General features: G+C 39.5%; 2 protein-coding genes across 2 annotated transcripts in view; both read right to left on the reverse strand.

Moving 5' to 3' along the window:
- Positions 1-6,817: 6,817 nt before the first annotated feature.
- LOC130102823 (uncharacterized) lies at positions 6,818-7,870 on the reverse strand. The gene has a single exon (XM_056268875.1). It carries the CDS (start codon positions 7,868-7,870, stop codon positions 6,818-6,820), a length of 1,053 nt encoding a protein of 350 aa, XP_056124850.1.
- Positions 7,871-17,154: 9,284 nt separating this feature from the next.
- Positions 17,155-18,818, reverse strand: part of grin2cb (glutamate receptor, ionotropic, N-methyl D-aspartate 2Cb) — a 51,326-nt gene continuing 49,662 nt past the window's right edge. The window contains exon 13 of the mRNA XM_056268859.1: positions 17,155-18,653. Within this exon, the coding sequence (XP_056124834.1) occupies positions 17,274-18,653 (1,380 nt within the window). The 3' untranslated portion in view covers positions 17,155-17,273. The remainder of the gene's footprint in view (positions 18,654-18,818) is intronic.

The raw sequence follows: 18,818 nt of genomic DNA on the forward strand, positions 1-18,818 counted from the left end.
AGTAGGAAGCAGTGCTCTCTAATGATTATGAAACATAAAACAAGTTATTTTATGAAACCACCCGGAAACGATTCTTTAAAATATCCAGAGCAAGGGAATATTACAATTTCATGCTCTTTATACTATATGGTATGTGCTCATGTATAGCTCAACAAGAGTATGATGCTAGTGATGCCACATGGATTTGATTTTCAGGGAATGCATTGATAAAAGTTCTTTATCTTTAGATAAAATGCACAAATGGACAATAGGATGTAACTTTTTGATGGTTACAATTTAGATAATTTCAGCTAAATCTACACTATCATAATCCTTGTGCAATTGTTAAATAACTGTTCCCAAATTTGCTTTACGAACTCCAAACTATCACTGACATATATTTCTATTGTATTAGCCTACTTTAATCGACCTATCCCTGCATGCATTTCTGTCAGTGATCAGATGGAATTTTTTTCTCTCACGACCTGGGATTGTTCATCTACATTTAGTTCCACAGCGCCGGAAAATGGGTCAGATTTGTGGAGCATGACTGGATCAAAATTGTTCCTGGACTCTAAATTATCATTCATGACTAAGTTGCAGGAAATCAGTGCAGGTTGGGCTGTCTCTGAATCTGCAGTGGCCATATACGTAATTATTCAGTCCATTCAGGAAAACAGTGTACATATGTTTCATTAAGGCACTGAGAGGGACAGACTTCTGTGCATTTGCTAGTAACTTGAAAATGTGGATGTTTTATTGGCCAAGAAAATATCATGCTGAAATGGCCTTTTTCATTTCAGACAGAATTCCACTGTTGCAGTGGAAAAAGTGATTTAATTACAGAGAATTACACAGCATTCATTTCATCTCTATAATTGCTCTTTTTAAAGTCTTACTTAAAAATTTAATGAGAAGAAAAGCAGTTGTGGAATCACAAAATAAATCAAAGTCATTGATAACATCATAATTAATGTAACTATTGTAAAAAGAAGTCTTAGACTGCAGCACACTGACTCATACAGAAACACAAACAATGGCACAATAGCGAGAGTAATGTAACAGTTCTTAAACTACATTAATAGAGTTGAATTGTCTGTTTGCACAGACTGATTTTACAAAACTGAAGAAGAGAAATGGGACATTAAAAGAGAGAGAGAGAGAATGATTAATTGAGCAGATATGAAAAAGAAACAGAGTGAAATAGTGAATGAAATTGGGTGAGTGAGAAAGAGAGTTATGGACTGAAAAACGGCTGCTCTGTGTGTATTTTCTGTTCGTCTCCATCTCCCCTTTCCATCTCTCAGCTGAACGCTAATCAAAGGAAGTCTATCAATAGCCGGCCAAGATGAATGCAAGCCTCTGTAGTCCACGTCAACACAAAGAGCAAGTGAATGGGTAATAACTAAAACAGAAACAGATCGAGACAACTTGAGACACACGGGACGGTGCTACGGGATAAATCTTTTCATTAACCTTACAGAAATACATTAACCCTGATGTACTACAGCGTGAAGATGAAACACGATTTGCACCATCCAAAATAAGTTGACAGAGTTGATATTGGCTTTCTCAGTACCTGAGGGGCCGTTAACACGACTGTTTTCAACTAAAAATGGAAAACCTTTTATGCGTTTTGACCATTCATTTACACTTTTGGGGGCCTAAAAAAGCAAACTTTTCAAAACGGTCAAGTTTCTGAAAATGATACCGTTAATTCAATTTAATTTATTTTTGTATATTTGTAATGAAAACCATTTTTATTCAAATAAAAAAATGCAACAGAAGCATTTTCCTAGTGGTCTGAGAATTTAAGACCCTCACTGTGGTGAGGGTATGGCATCAAAACCCGGAAAACTAATACGCCGCTGGTTCCCTCAAGATTTTCCTATGGGGTTTTATAATAGGGTTTTCAATTTATGAGTAAAATAAAGCCTGTGGTAAACATAACTTGAAGATATTTTATGCTTTGTTATATGGCGTAAATTACACACACCTGTACCAAAAAACATATGTAAACATATGTTTAATTAAGTAAGTAAGACAGTTGGGGTGTGAATGTGTGCAGTGTTGTAGAACAAAACGTCAAAGTATGGTCAAGTTATGTTGCCATAGGCTTTATTTTACTCATAAATTGAAAAACCCCATTATAAAACCCTATATGGGAAAATCTCAAAAGAACCAGTGGTGAATTAGACTTCCAGGTTCTGACGTCATCCCTGCACCACTCTATTTACCCAGCAAGCTTCCTTCTACTAGTAATAGAAAAGATCAGATTAAACACAATGTCAAACATAAATCCAACAGAACAGCTTATGAATATAAGATACTGGGGCCAACATGTGTCATATGGATCCATTCCCCATGGTCTACTAATTTATTAAGCTGAATGAAATATCACTGTAGCGGGACATCTTTGGGCGATTTTATGCACCATATATTCAATTAAGTGCTCATTCAAGACCTAGTTCATTAGAAACATCATCCTGACCAGCTGATAAGATGGGACAGCGGCAACTCATTTCCATGCTTTGAATAATAAATTGAATTTATTTTACAGGAACTGCATGTGTTTCTTAGTGGTAGATTAACTCTTTTATCAGACTATAAAATGATAATTCTTGACAAATTATAGCATTAGAATGTTGTATTTTGGTGTAGAGCTTTATGCAGGAAAATGTAAACAAACATAAACAAATCCTTTGTAATATCTCGCATTCAGCAACAAATTTCAGTGAGAAAACTTTAATAGCTCTAACAGTTAGGCTACTACTCACATACTGTATATGTTAGTTAAAAAATCTACGACTTATTGCTTGGACTTCGTAATAGCGCTATATTTTTTGTTCTGAGTGTAATACATATGAGTATCAAGATTGAATGCATTTGCTATGGTGAGGAAATTACCCTATATATTAATATGACTCATTCAGGCCACATACAACAGGACATTATATGATCCTAATTTAAAAAAGCACAGCAAAATCCATTATAGCCTTCTGTTATCAGAGAGATGGATTTGAATGGACCAAGGGTTATACTGCCTTTGTTCTGTCAAGGACATGGATGACCTGCCTTGATTTCATAGATAATTTCTACAATAGGCGGTGCTGGACACTATAATGGATCCAGCCCCCAAAACTGATTTCCTTTAGGACAGCCGAGTCGTCTCTGTGACTCTAGAAATTAAGACCCTCTCAATAGATGTACTGTGGGTTTCTTGTTTCAACTCCTAGTGTCTCACATATTATTATTTAGTATTTCAGTCACTCATTCCTACTTCCAGACACAAGGATTGAATTAAGTCTGTAAGAAATGTATCCTCATATTAGACAGGGCTGTCTAGTTTCTTTTTTTAAAAGGGATATTGATGTCAAATTGACATCACCCTTTGTATTGTAAATGAATGGAGGGGGGAGATTATAAGTGGATAATGATTTAAATTTAGGTCTGTTCATGATACAAAATTATTGTATGTCTTCAGAAGTCTTGGGATTTAATAATAACTATTTCCCCATCAGTGTTTTTTTTTTTTTTTTTTTTTTAAGTTTTTTTTAAGTTATCAAAAGGAAAATCAGAGCCTCAGCTTTTAAACATTTTATTCATTCTAGCTTCATGCATTCTTTTTTTTTATCAACACTTGAATGTTTGTAGCTAAGTTTCAATCAAAAGCAACATTTTAAACAGAAAGCTGAGACAATTGTTTTTTCCTCGCCAAAGACTAGTCTAGATTTCGCTTACATGTGCGTAAACAATAGCTGTGTCCCATGTGAAGGCTGCATCCTCCGAAGGCCGTATTTGAAGGCCGGTTGGCCGTATTTGAAGGCCGATTGCGTCACAGTGGCGCGACGAAGGACATCCCAATTCTTCTAAAAGAAATGGACACAGCGATCCCATAGACTTCAACGGAGAAAAGTGAAGTCAATTAGAAGCACTCACTTCCTGATTGCCAAGCGCACTGCGCAGGCTCAAACTGAGTTTGACGACGTAGATGTGACGTGAGCAACCTGTCTCACAGTTGTATGTCTTCTAGTAGCTGTGCCAAGAGGAATCTGAATCATTCCCTTCCGAATCTTGCCGAGCCGGAGATCGTGAGTATTAGCTGTTCATGAGCTCGCAGCAGGAGCAACTTTACAACTCTCTGGGCTTCTCCCTTGACTTTATGCCTCCACGTCACCCCGATTGCGCGCAAGCTTCTACTTACGGTAATTTCTCTACTGTGCGACAGAGATTCGCGTGTTATGGCGCAATCGTGAGCCTATTTTTACAAAAACTGCTTCTGGGGCCATAACGTAAGATACAAGGTAATGGAGCCTTTTATCCACCTTATTCTTCGCCCGTTCTATTTCCCATGATTCATAGCGGGTTCAACTGACTAAACGGTTTTCTACTTCCGGTTGAAGTGTTTGTTTACATAGAATGCTAGCACTCGCGTAAAGGCTGCGGTGATAGATTGTAGTTATTAAAGTATAAGATAATTATTCTGTCAAGATGGGAAGTAGTCGGTGGCTACACACCGCTGATGAAATCACAAAAGATCGTGAAGGCGACCGTATCAGAGTGCTACATCCCTCAAAATTGACAGGTTGGGTGGATGACATGAAGCTTTGGCCAGGAGTTAGCCATATTGACATTATTAATTATTTATTTTTTTCGGAGGGTGTAGATCATGAGGAGATGCGCAATTACAAAAGCACAGAGGCCTTCAATTACTTCTTTAGTAATAAAGTCGGGCGCATTTCCTTACTGAAGCACGGAGACTATTTATTTTTGAAAGCAGAGGTAGACAGAAGTCAAAGTGCTAATCAGCCTAAGCTTATTGCTTGGGTTATGCTGCAGCAGTCGGGGGTGATAGAGACTGCCGGATGTTCATGTATTGCTGGATTAGGGCGATCGTGCAGTCATGCATCAGCTATCCTTTGGAAGGTATGAAGAAAAGAAAAAAGTTCATTTTGTTTTTATCTGTGATTTAATAAAAAATAACGTGATCAGATCACATTTGATGCATGTTTTTTTCGATTTAGTTTAGCGATGTGGGGATGACACAATCTGAAACACATGGCAAAAGCATATAGAGCAGATTCTGGTAACGTTTTAGGTGAATGTGCTCATGACAGGTTGAGAATGCAGTTACTACCGGGAAGACAGGGCTTGCATGTACAGATGAGCAGCGCAGGTGGAATGCAGGGACAGTCAGGAACCTTGAGCCAAAACGACTGAGGGACATAAATTTCAGCCACCACAGGGCAGGAGATGAATTTAGCATTAGTGTGTCAGGTGCTCAGCCATTACCAAACACCCCACAATATATGTCACAAGCAGAATTGATAAATAATGTAGACAAAGACCCAACAAAGCCACTTTTCTTGTTAAAAAACAGTCTATTGGGCAAGTGTTACAGTGTAAAACCAGTAGAGCAACCTTGTAGCCTTGCAAATACTGCAGTAGATGCAAGATTTTTAAGACCCCATCAAACACATGCTGGTTCTGATCTCACATGTGAGACATGTAAAAGTTTCTATGAGTTGTATGTTCAAGTGAGCTGTGCACAGGCTTCTACTTTAGAATCTGAAACAAGGGAGCAGAGTTCTTCCGATTTGTGGCACAATGCAAGAAAATTGAGAATAACTGCAAGTTCAGCTAAAAAGGTTCCTTCTAGAGCATCCACCAATCCTGATAAGTTTATGGCAGAGCACCTGTACCCCTCCTTTCGTGGCAACTATGCCACAAACTATGGTAAGGAGAATGAGGTGGTTGCTGGTAATGCACTTCGAGAGCAAGGCATGAGTATTACACACAGGGGCATCGTTGTTAGTGTCACAGAGCCATGGTTGTCAGCCAGCCCAGATGGGGTAATTGACTCATCTGTCCTACTCGAAATAAAATGTCCCGTCCCAAGTAAACTCCATTCTACCCTCTTGGATCAACTTGACCATAACTGCAGTGACATCAAGCTAGTAGATGGAGTACCACAACTTCAGAAAACCGGTAGTCGAGGATATTACATGCAGATACAATTAGGCATGTTTTGTGCCGGTCTGAAGATGGCCAAATTGTTTATCTGGAGCCCAAATGACACAGTTATGTTCACTGTACCATTTGATGAGCCCTATGTTCTGGAGAGGGTAGGACATCTGAAGAGATTTTATTTCTCAACAATGTTGCCCCAGCTTGTGGATGAATTTGTTGGTCAGCGACTGAAACTGCAGAACAGATACATGAGCATAATGAATTAATAGAAAATATCCCTCAGAAACATTTAGTTCAAATCACAAAACAACTGTTAGGTGCTGCTGCTGTTAACAGTATGAAAACTAATTTTTTTACCCAAACAATTTTATACATGTAAAAATGCTGAGCATAAGTATTGTTGTACATAAGTGAATATTTATGAATACATAATGTTGTTCATGTAAAATTGTATGCAAATCTGATAAAATCTATTGTACACAAACTCAAATAATAACAACAAATTTCTTACAGATTCAGATTATTTTATTTAATGCCATATCAGCATTCAAAGCTATTTTCATGACAAATTCAATTACAAAAATACAAATATCATATATATATATATATATATATAAAAAAAATATAAAAAAAACAGTAATTCATATTATACAAGATTTTTTGAATTAACATGACTATCCAAAACCATTTCAGGCTAAATTTCATACAAAGAGTAAATATAAACAGTCAAAAATTAAAAAAGGCAGCGAGTGTCAATATGAAATATACAGGAGCAATTTATGTAGATGTGTAAAGTGTGTGTGTGTGTGTGTGTGTGTGTGTGTGTGCAGATGAAACTACAACCTCAGAACATCACTGTTTTCACTTATTACTCACAGATGAGATCACCCCTTAAGTTTGCGAGGGCCGCACAGATTCTGAGGATTTTTTCAATTTTGGGGGTCATGTTTATTGGTATTACTTGAGACAAGATCTTGTATACTTTAAGTCGTCTGATTGCTCTCTCAACATGAATCCGAACATTTGCAATCCTGCGAGATGCTGTGACTTGTTCCTCAGTTAGCTGGGCACCCCCTCTAGTGAAAGCAGGCAGAACCAATTTGACCCTTTTTTCAAACAGCAAATCACGAACCAAGAACCCACGATCTGCCATGACTTCGTCTCCAGGCTTTAAATAGTCCAAGATACCAGAGTTCATAGTGATATATTTGTCACTGGCACGTCCTCCATATCCAGTTGAGATAAACATGATTAAGCCACATGGGGCAACAGCAACAAGGTATTTGATTGTGTTGTGCGAGTAGTAATGGCTGTAGGACTCCCCTCTAGAGTCAAGATTTTTCGCCTTCTGTAATAAACTTTCGCTGCAGTCAATGACACAGGTAGTGTTGGGAAAAAACTTCTTGAATGCAGTTGGCATAGTGGCCTTAATGGTTTCTTTTGGGAGCCAGATAATAAGAGGGCGCAAGACCTCCTCCATTTTATCAATCCAGAAGGAGATAACCTTACTGGCAACACTCTGAGACACATGAAACTGCCTACCAAGGTCACCCAGCACACGATTTAATTTCAATTTTATCAGTGTCATTAGTATCTGATCACGCACTGACAAAACAAAAGCCCTTTCAGCAAATCCATCTAAGGTGGAAACAAGAGAGTTGAAGGTTTCCAGTGAGACTCCAGTGTAGAGGAATGAATCGGCATCACTCTGAAGCATGGAGTAGCTGAAATCTTCAGTTTGTGTTGTGGCATCTTTGGCTGTCTCATCAGCACCCTGCTGTTCACCATAGTTGTGGTCCCAAAGCAATGGATCTTCCCACTGGGTGGAAATAGTGCTGTATGATACTTGTGGCACTTCAGGTATGCCCTCATCCTCCTGGTCTGTCACTTCTGCTGTTGCTGTAAAAAAAAAAGAGCACATAGGCTACATGTTAAACTCTTTCTGTCCATGTTTCTCACACTGACAACATTATAGTAAAAGCTTATGATAAATGGTGATGGAAGCTCTTCCTCGCTCAGGCTAACAACTACCTAGCCCACATAAAGATAGCACTCATATAGCATTAAACCTACAGTAACATTCGGTGGACAAAGGCATAAACCATTAATGGCCATGTTTTTAACATATTTACTCATAAATGGCATATTGTTAAAAAAAAAAACTGTAGGTTAGACTGCCCACAGATAACAAGAATATTTCAGGCCGGTGGAGCTCGTAAAAATGTAAACACATTATGGGCATATAATGGGCATATTATTACATAATGGGCATAGTGTTACATAAAATTATTACATATTATCCACATAATGGGCATATTATTCATAAAATGTAGGTTAGACTGCCCACAGATGACACGAATATTTCAGGCTGGGGCATATTGATTGTAAAAATATAGGTTAGGCTGCCCACAGATAAAATAAATATTTTGTAAAATGTAAACAACCGGAGGTAGCTAACGTTAACTCAACAGAATTCAACATTAAAAGTGGCTTACCTGTCGCTTCGACACGAACAATTGCACGTCTCTTCTTCACCACTGGTCTGTCATATCCAAGGTATAATTCCGGGTTGGGATGGTCATCCGTGGGGCGTTTGTCAACAAAATGATGCGAGCAGACGTACACCTTTTTCGGTGGATGTTTCAGTTTTAGCGCAGCTAACCACTCTAAATGTCTACACTCTGGCATTGAATGTAGCTGATACGGAACCGGACACGGACATTCTCTCCTTCTTATCTTATGCTCGAAGCACTCAGTTTCTAAAAAGTTTTGTATCTTCTTTGAATTGTTAAAACAACCAACAACAGCACATGTGGAACCTGAACTCATTCTCTCTCTGCTAGTAACTTACCGGTCGATCGCTACGAACCGGAAGTTGACAACCGGAGTCGTCGTCATGGCAGCGCGCATTGTTTAGAGCAGAATAAGGTGGATACATTGTCGTGTTTCTTTAGAAATAAAAAATGGACAAATGGAGTCTTTAAACGCCTCAGATGTAAAGTTATTCGCTGTCAAAGTGATGCCAAAATGAATGGCAGTCAATGGAATGCTAACAGCAGGGCTGCGTTCAGCCCCGACAAAACGTTGCACAACGTTTTTTAAACAGAAACGGTGATGCGTTGAACGCACTGTTCTGATGACGCAAGAGTTGCAACTATGGCAGCTGAGAAAGGCCATTCTTTGTGTTCTTTGTGAAGAATTTTCGGAGCCTGATGAAGTCGGTATAAATATGTGTTTAATACTACAAAATATGCCCGATGTTACAGTTACTGCACTTGCCGCCCAGAACACAAGAGAACATCCCAATCGAGTGAAGGGATTTGTGGAAACTAAAATGGAATCACACATCTTACCTAATTCAGACTAAAACACATCTATTAAGCCTCACGTACTGACTTTATTTGTAGTTCAAACTGTTTTAATACCCTGTATGTTCTTTCTAATTTTTAGGAAAAGCACTTAATTGCCATTGTTTATTTCTATACCAAATGTCATACACTTGCAATGAAGCTAAAAATATAAACAACTACATCATTATGTTGATATCCTATATTTTTACAATAAAACTTACGACAAACAACGGAAACCGTAGCAAAACGTTGCGCACCGTTTTGAACTTGAACGTGCCCCATGCAGGTGAAGGCTTGTTAGCCAATGGCGGCCCCCGGGGAGACTTCAGTTTCCGGCTGGTGGATTACCCCCTTGATTCTTCTACGCTTGTTTCTACTTCTTCTTTGCTTGCTTTTGAATCTAGAGATTATGAGCTATTTCAGAAGTAGCGTGATAGCGCCCCCTATCATATAACAGTGAAAACATGGATTGCTGGTAAAAGAGTTGTGCCAGGATATTTTACAATATTTCTCATCATTTGTTTCGCAGAGGAATGATAATCATATGAGGTTTGGAACTGCACGAGGGTGAGTAAATGCGTTTGCTGCTTAAAGAAAGGCTTTTATTGTAAACTCGGTCGGTGGTTCAAACTCAAGCCCTTCTTAATTAGAAATGAATATGTATCCAAGTGCTCACTGCAAGCTGCTAAAGTGTAGTCTCACTCAAATCACGGCCTATGGCATGGCAACCTAGGGGATGTTAATTTGCTGCCATGTTATGAGCCACGGCCAACTGCTGGGGCTGTCACCTTGGAAGGACAAAATGAACGATCATGATAAACAATGCAGCTTTATTCAGGTCGGTTTTACTTTAACCTTTTGACAGGAATACTACACACTGACATTTGTCTGTCATAATTTGAAACTTACATTTCTTAGAACAACACAAATGGCTTGAGTAATCTACTACTTTTTTACATATTTAAATTATATCTACATTTAAGTTAAAATATTTAGATGTGTATAGGCCAACTTATAATTTAAATATTTAATTGAGGTGTATCATTTAATTATAAATCTGTAATTTACTAAAACGATTTGCATTGGGTCGAGCTAATTTGTTCCGAGTAGGCTAATAAATAAAAACAGTTAACACTTTATTAGTTAACACTTTGTTATATTTAAACTAAAAATGTATTAGTTTGTGTTATTTAGGGGGCGTTTACACAACACCATTTTCAACTAAAAACAAAATACTTTTGGTCGTTCATTTACACAACAACGGCGTTTTGGGGGCCTGAAATATGCAAACTTTTGAAAACAGGATTCAAAATGCAAGTTTCTGAAACCCATACCGTTATTATCTCCGTGTAAACTATGCTAATTTGTGAAAACAGTGACGTCGTATTCAGTCTATAGAGAGCCTAAGTCCCTCCCCTTCCGGTCGACCACCATGGGACTTTATTTCGTAAAAATATTGTATGGTAGTCAATGGCGAGAGACAACAAATATTTTGATCTTGTTTGAATTGTGCCCTGGATTACACATATGCTGTTTGTCAATTTAAAAGATACATTTTAAAGTCAAGAAAGTCGCAGTTTGATGTAAAACTGTTGAGGTAGGCTATAAGACTGTGAAAATACGTACAAACCCAAAAGTCGCACATTTTCTCTCAATGAATGAAGCTAACTTTACTGAAGCTAACGACTTTCATTTTTTCTATAGTCTTACGTTATAATCGCAATGTTACGCCGTCATGCCTGAGTGTTTTGTACCAGACTGCACACATACGAGCAACGGATCTCGCTCGTTGTTTCGCTTCCCGGGAGATGTAGTTCATTGAGCGATTTTCACATAAAACTAAATGTTACTCTTCTGTTTTATGACAAACTGTTATTTTCTTGACTTTCATAATTATCTTTTAAATTGACAAACATCATATGTGTAATTCAGGGCACAGTTCAGGCGGAATAAAAAGATAAGTTGTCTCTCGCCATTGACTACTACCATACATATTTCAACGCATTCTCATCCCAAAGCTTAATATATTGACTCTTTTGACAAAGCGTCTATATCCAACGCAGTGAACGCACATGGCACCCTTTAGCGTCAATATAACACGCTTCGGTTTTGGGTAGGTTTAGGTCTGGGGTAGTGTTAGGGTTAGACCACTAGGAGGCGCCATATATCTGCGTCTCATATGACGCTAAAGGGTGCCATGTGCGTTGTCAAAAGAGTCAATATATTACGCTTTGGGATGAGAACCATAGACAGTAAAAGAAATGGACAGAGCGATCTCATTGGAACTCAGTTGAGACAGTTGAAGCCCACTTTTAGCGATTTTTGAGAACTTCCGTTCCTGACGCGCAGACTCAGACCGACTCAAACTAAGCTTGATGACGTGAGCAACCTGTCTGACAGACGTTAATCTTCTAGTAGCTGTGCGTGAAAACTGCCAACGTTAATCTGGCAGAGACGGGGAACTTGAGCAAAGAGTTCTTTGGCATGAGTGAGCAGGAGTAAGTATTCCGTTGCTTTTATGGACTCATTATCTATGGGCTTCTCCCTTGACGGGACGTCCCCCCGATTGCCTGCGAGCTTCTCCTCCTGTCTGTACGGTAATTTCTGTACAGCGCGACAGAGAGTCGAGTGGTTATGACGCAATCGTTAGCCTATTTTTACTAAATCTTTTTCTACGGGGCCATAATGTAACATAGAAGGTAATGGAGCCCTTTATACATTGTCGTGTTTCTTTAGAAATAAATAATGGACAAATGGAGTCTTTAAACGCCTCAGATGTAAAGTTATTCGCTGTCAAAGTGACGCCAAAATGAATTGGAGTCAATGGAAATGCTAACGCAAGTGAAGTTCTGCTACAACATGGCGGCACCCGGCCGGCTTCAACTTCCGGTCGATGGATTACCCCCTTGATGAGAACGGGCTGCATATTTTTTCCGAAATAAGGTCCAAGCCGGAAGCGGAGGGGAGGGACTTAGGCTGTCTATAGGCGCTTAGTGTTTATTTACAAAGTGACATCGCCAACTACTGGCCTGGCATGCATAATGCGTTTTTGGTCGTTTTTACAGATCCGTGTGAACAGGGATCCTATTGACAACATTGTTGTTTGTATGTGAAGGAAAACTTGTTTTGAGGAAATCATGAAAAAAAGTTTCAGATTTTCCTCTTCATCGGTTCAATTCCATGTCCGGAGGCAAATACACAAGTATCAAATAATTTACATATTTAAATCCTAAACATATATAGTTTAATTATGTAATTTAATAAACATTGTGACAAAAATAAATGTTTTTTTTGTTGCATTAGCTCATTTAAAAAATAAATTGAACAAACTTTTGAGTGTACGATGCTGCTATCATCAGTAAAATGTATAAAGTTTTGAGGGAAAATGAAAAAAATCTCAGACTTTGCTCAGACTATCCATATGTTCAATTCCATGTCTGGAGGCCAACACACAAGTAGGCTATATCCATTTCTTACATCCTATATTGCTTTATTCTCTGCTGCCCATGCAACCGATGATCTATTGCTTGTATATGGCCCTAGTCAAGCCGTTCCTGACACAAGGTGAAATTGTTCATCTTAAACTCATTTTTAACTCCATCTAAAGATAAAACCTCTGGCAATTGCAGAGTGGTTGCAAACAGTAGAACTGAAATATCTATTTACAGTTTTCACCGCTATCAACATTCTCATTTTAAACCATCCTTGTGTTGTTCAGGCCATAACATACTTTAGTTAAATGGGTCAATCTAAAACTAAAACTTTTCTATTTTTCTGCGATGTTAGATTACCTCAAAGTTTCTGTCATTTAAGATCAGCCACAGCCTGTCTAATTATGGAGAGACAAAGATAACCAGCCTCCAATGACAAGATCATCCCTTTATTATCACAGAGCTGTCATTTGAAACAATGCTTTTAAATAATTAGACAGTGGCACGTGCCTTTGATTCGACGAAGCCGTCTCAAATGGGATGGTTAACCAAAGCTAATAACCCCACAACCGCTCCCATGAGCACAGGCTGAAGGCTCGGCAGGATTGGGGTGAAAAGGCAGCGAATCAGGTCAGTTAGAAATGAACGTTTGTGACCCGCTGTCGTATCACGGCATCCCTTTGAGCAGACGAGAGCTAGAACAGATGATAAGTACAAAGGTTGGGAACTATCAATTCACACAGCACAGACTTCCTTTAATTAAAACAGTGAGCACTAGGTCTCTCCATGAGTATGATATGAGTCAGAAGACAAAACATTTGTAGAACTTAACCCAATGGACAGATGTAAACTTTTACAAAACAACGAAATATCCAGCAACCAGTTCAAAACAAAAAACAAAACAAAAAACCCCCTATTGATTATACCATTGGAACCCATTTCCAAGTAGTGATTAAAATTAATAACAATGTATTTTTTGGGGAATAATTCTCTTTAATGTGCAACGTTTAGTTACAGCTCTTTAATTATAGATTTGATAGATTAGGACAGACCCTGGATTCCTGATATCACTGCTACTCTTCGATGAGATAAAACACACAGAACAGCATAGTACACGTAATACTCATATAGGTTAATTAACATTGTGCTAGCAACTTGATAAAAATCACCTCATTTGATTTGGATAAGCTCAGTGCAGACAATGTACTTGTGATTGTGTGGTAACCTACATTAACTTACATCATTCATGTTGTAACCACATTCAATACCAAACCGACAGAACCAACAGAACACAGAGTATAAAAAGAATATATTTCCAGTTGTTCATTGTTGTTTGCGGGCAGCGAGTTATTCTCGTTTATTAGCCTGTTCGGTTAATTGATGGAATTTCAGACTGCCAGCCTCTCTGTGGTGTCTTTCTCCATCGCCTTTCCCCTCTCCCGCCAGGCTGTGAAGCCCTTGGCTCAAGGTGACCAGCAGCATCTGGGACAATTTGCAGCCCTGAAATGATGCTTCAGAGAAATGCAATGATATGAAGGCGTGACAGTGGACATGTGAGTAATTGTTGTATTGTGAGCGTGTCTGTAAATGCGTGCATTTCCTTTCCTCCTTATAGCCATTATGGAAAGAAAAAGAAAAGCAATGGACTGTGACAATAAAGAATTAACAGTAAATAACACAAAGTATGTTTGCAAGAAAATACTATTTCATTCTTTCTACTTTGAAATTTCATGTTTGATCCAATGTTTCTTTGTAATTAGTGAAAAAGTTGTTTCTACTCCATTTTTTCCCCCAGTGTTAAAGTCTATTAGCCTGACTTCGTCATACTCATATTCTAGTCAGAATGTGAGTCTGATACTGCTCCATAGGGCTTTGATTATGAGGCGTGTCTTAACCGAACCAGGAAAAAAAAACTCTGCACTCAATTGGATGTCAACAGAACTCAACTACACGCACGCTGGAAGAAGTAGTAAAATAATGAGTGTTGCTTCTTTTACTTGGTCCTCCATGAGTGCGACAAAAGGAGAAACCACAACGACCGCAGGGTTTTCATTGCGTCCCGTCTTCTTAGCGACCATCGGAGCCAGCTGATAAAATACACTTTTGCCGAATCCCGTAGGAAGGACGGCAAACACATCTTTCCGATCGACAAATGCCTTGATTGCAGTTCTCTGTTCGTCTTTTAAAATGAATGCGCTGTCGATTTCTTTTACAACAGACGCAATAGCGGAATCTATACATCTCAGTTCTCCAGCTGCAGTCATCTCTGAGGGAAACCAGTTCAACAAAAGCGCTCTTTGATAACGTGATGATTACGTAACTGCAGATCATCTGTCCATCATCGTTTAAAGCCCGCCCTGGCAATTTGATTGGCCCGACTAATTCTGAACCGATCATAATTACTCCTCAATGGATCGAGTCCAGACCGAACTTCCCGACCAAAAAATGTTCTGGGCGGGGTTCGGGCTGGCATCCAGGCTAAAAGTCTATGATAAAAGCGCACAAATACATACCACTTGAGTGGAAATACAAGAAATTGCAAGCAAATCTTTAAAACGATCAGACCGATTATGAACATGTGAATTATTAATTGTAACGTGAAAACACACGTCTGCCTCGTCATTCCATTGCATCTTTCTCAAAGCTGGATGAGACTAGGCCCCCTTGACTTTTAAATGCATTTCATTTTTCACCACAGCTACCTGTGGCGTTGATATATTGCTGCTTATTTCTTCCAGAGGACGATCCCCAGCCTCCCTTGATGTTTTTATATGCATGTATTGAATCATTTATCAACTCGCAAGATCATTCAATAATACGCTTTTCAGGAACACAGAGAAATAAGACTTTGCTGGGATGATGATGATGATGATGATGATGATGGCTTTAGCCTGCCTCTCCTCAGTCCTCGTGTTTGGTTTTTTATGAAAACGAAATGTGGGTCGTTCTGCAGCAGGCCTCTTTTTTTGATGTCAGTCACTGAACTGAGTGAAACATTATGAAAAAAGTACAATTATCCTGTGGTACATAAATCTATCTGTGCACGACGGCGGTATTGAAGATTAAATCACTGCTGCAGTGCTATGAACTGTAATATGGCAATAACAAAGAAAAGCTTGTGATGAAAAAATGTAAAGTTTCTCGATGTTTAGATTCTAAAAATGCTCCTCACTCAATGCTTGAAAAGAGGGCTCCTTATCGGGAGATAACAAAAGCCTTACAGCATAATTACCCCAGCCTAGGTCACCTTGGGCTTCGCGAGAACAACGTGCGATGGAGACAGCCGAAATAATGAAATCCTAGAGTAAAGGACACTTTTTGGTAACACGTCCTCCTGTATAATCACTCCACAGAGTTGCTTTAATGAGACACTCATGACAACCTCAAATGAGCCCCATAAGCTCATAAACATTCAGATATTGTAGCTTAAATCCCAACTGAAGGAAGTGTGGTTTCTCATTTCCTAGTTTCTCTTCTTTTCCATCCGTTGCACCATCTTTCTCTTGCTCTTTCACACTCTGGAGCATCACAAGTTTATTTTGAGGCACTGACAGATTTCCTCGTGGGTATGTGAGGTTCAGAATGCAGGTCAAACAGACTTGGTAGCAGTCGTCCAATGGCAACAGCAAAACTCTACCCCAAACCTGATCTTATGGGTGTCAGCAATTTTTTTTTTTTTTTGTGGACATTATTAAGGTAATGCTTCTTTCCGTCGTGTCACAACTGCAAACAGCCAATCCCTGTTAAAACCGGTCTAAAATATGCTGTGGCTCTGCATATAAAAGGCAGTGTTCAAAGAGTTATATCCGTCAGCCATCTAAAGAAGACAGCAGTTACAAAGGACTAACTGATGGTCCTTTGTAATTTATTAAAGTGTGAAGATCCTTGATGATGCTAATATTAGAGTACCATTCAATTTGCTCTTCTTCAAAAGCCCACTCACAGCAGAGTGAGAGAGAGAGGAGATTGGACATTGAACGAGAGACAGAAAGGGAATGTAAGAGCCTGAAAATCCACTTATATAGCCCTGCTGTTTAAAATAAAAAATATTGGACAATATGTCTTAAGTGTTTACAAAATTCAGTATCATAGAGAATTACAGTGTATAATACCAAATGTACTTCAAAATGAACACTTCGTATAGTTTAGTGTCTCAGTTTGACTTCTCTACTACAATCTTTGAAGAAAAATATCTTTCGTCCAGTCCAATACATATAGCAATATATTGCATTTTGTGGACTACAGAGATAAGAACGGCTAATCATTTACAGTTCTACATGTCCATAAATTCATTCATTCAAAGTTTAGGATGGCATTTGACGGTTTCCCTATATACTTCCCCCAATTATTACATTATTGCACTTAAAAAAAAAAAAAAAAAAAAAAATAATATTAAGTTAATTTAAAAAAAAAAAAACATGAAAACAAATTAAACCCAGTATCATGGTTTGTGTTTCTGCTCGCGTTAAAGGCAAAGTAATTGTATTGGTCAGTAGAAGCTTGTGGGCCAAATAATTTATAATTGGCACATGGAAGGACAAGTTCACACCTCTGATTCCAAACTGGAAATTCTGCCCCATGTCATGGGCACAATAGGGCTGGTATGAACCACCCTGCTGCCTGGAACAGGCACTAGATGGTCATCTTGTAGGTGTGTGGGTACCCTATACCCTCCATATACACTGTCACTAGGATGTCCCATACAGGGGAAGATGTTGCATAATTCAGCTGGTCCATATGACAGGGGGCTCTGGTAGACTGGCAGCTCTGGGTAGGAATAGGGTCTATGCACCAAACTTGACGCTCTCCTGACAGCTGCCACATTGTGGAAAATCGCCTCCTTGTAGGTGGGAAGCCTGGTGGACTGGCTGTGTCTCAGCTTCTGACTTTTCCTGGTGTTTCGCCGGAAGGCGTGAAGGGAGGTGTGATCCATCGGTTGGGCGTAACACATGGTGTTCCTCACCCGTCCGTGTACATCCACACAAGGGAACAGGTCAGGTATAGCTCCTCGTGAGGAGGCTGCTGCTGTGGATCTGTCATTCTGGAACCGGACTCTGTCGGGGCCCCAAGTGGCTTTCAGAAACGACGGTCTGCGATGAAGCTTCCTTTTCCCTATCAACGGTATGTCATCGAACGCAGGGTCAAAGTACGTTTTGACACAGGAATTACAAGCTGTGTCCGCTGCTACAAAAGGATTTTCGCCGAAGGAAGAGGACAGGTGGTTTTCAGCAAAACTGTTTGCTTCGGTATGACATGTTGATTGGTCTTTATAATCGTGAAGCCCCCTCAGATCCATGGACTCCACAATGAGATTTTGGGGTCTCTTTTTCCTCCTGACGGCATCTGACAAATCATTGTGACAAGACTTGTGGTGTTCGGTGTACATGTCTCTATATGGAACAAAGGAAGAACCAGGATGGGCCAGGTCGGATGGAGGATCATGCATGGCTAGATGAGGTGTGCTTAGACTGGATACAGGAAGCATACCGTCGTAGAGACCCCTGGTCCTGGCGGGAAGTGTGTAGCGAAGAGGAGTGGGCCGTGTTAGAACTCTATGGTTTACCATCGGTGGTGGGCTAGTGGTTTTGATGTGCTGCGTGAAAGGTGGAGTTATGGAACGCTGCATGTGAGGTATGTGGTTCTCCGTGACGTTAGTGATATATGAGAAGTGACCAGGGACCTTTTCAGTTGTGGTCACCAGTGGGATACGTGCTGGGAGGCTGCCGCCGTGTCTGCTCCAGTTCTCAATGGTCTTGGTGGCGTTATCCAATGAGTTCTCCACTTTGGCTGAGGAGACAATGTCCTTGGCTGTCTGCAGCATTTTCAGCATGTTGGCCTGGGCGTAATTGGCAGTGAGATCTGGATTCTGTATGCTGGTAGATCTGCCAAAGTCTTCAACGCCATTAAAGCAGCTGTATATGCCCTGAAATGTAAAGTGAATAGTGACTGTGTATTCCTACAGAGAAATGTTATTTTGTGGGCGTTTCACTGGATTAATTCGTGTCACGGCAGTATTTTTCTCCATCATAATGATTAATGTACCAGATTATGTTTTTGTAAGAGACAAAGATCAGTTCATTGTTTGATG

The sequence above is a fragment of the Rhinichthys klamathensis genome, unplaced genomic scaffold (genome assembly GCF_029890125.1).
Source record: "Rhinichthys klamathensis goyatoka isolate OS25496 unplaced genomic scaffold, OSU_Roscu_1.1 h1tg000277l_1, whole genome shotgun sequence".
Lineage (NCBI taxonomy): Eukaryota > Metazoa > Chordata > Actinopteri > Cypriniformes > Leuciscidae > Rhinichthys > Rhinichthys klamathensis.

Bases quoted from the DNA above. Each gene is read 5' to 3' on its own strand.
- LOC130102823 (XM_056268875.1), bottom strand. From the start codon at position 7,870: ATGTGCTCTTTTTTTTTTACAGCAACAGCAGAAGTGACAGACCAGGAG.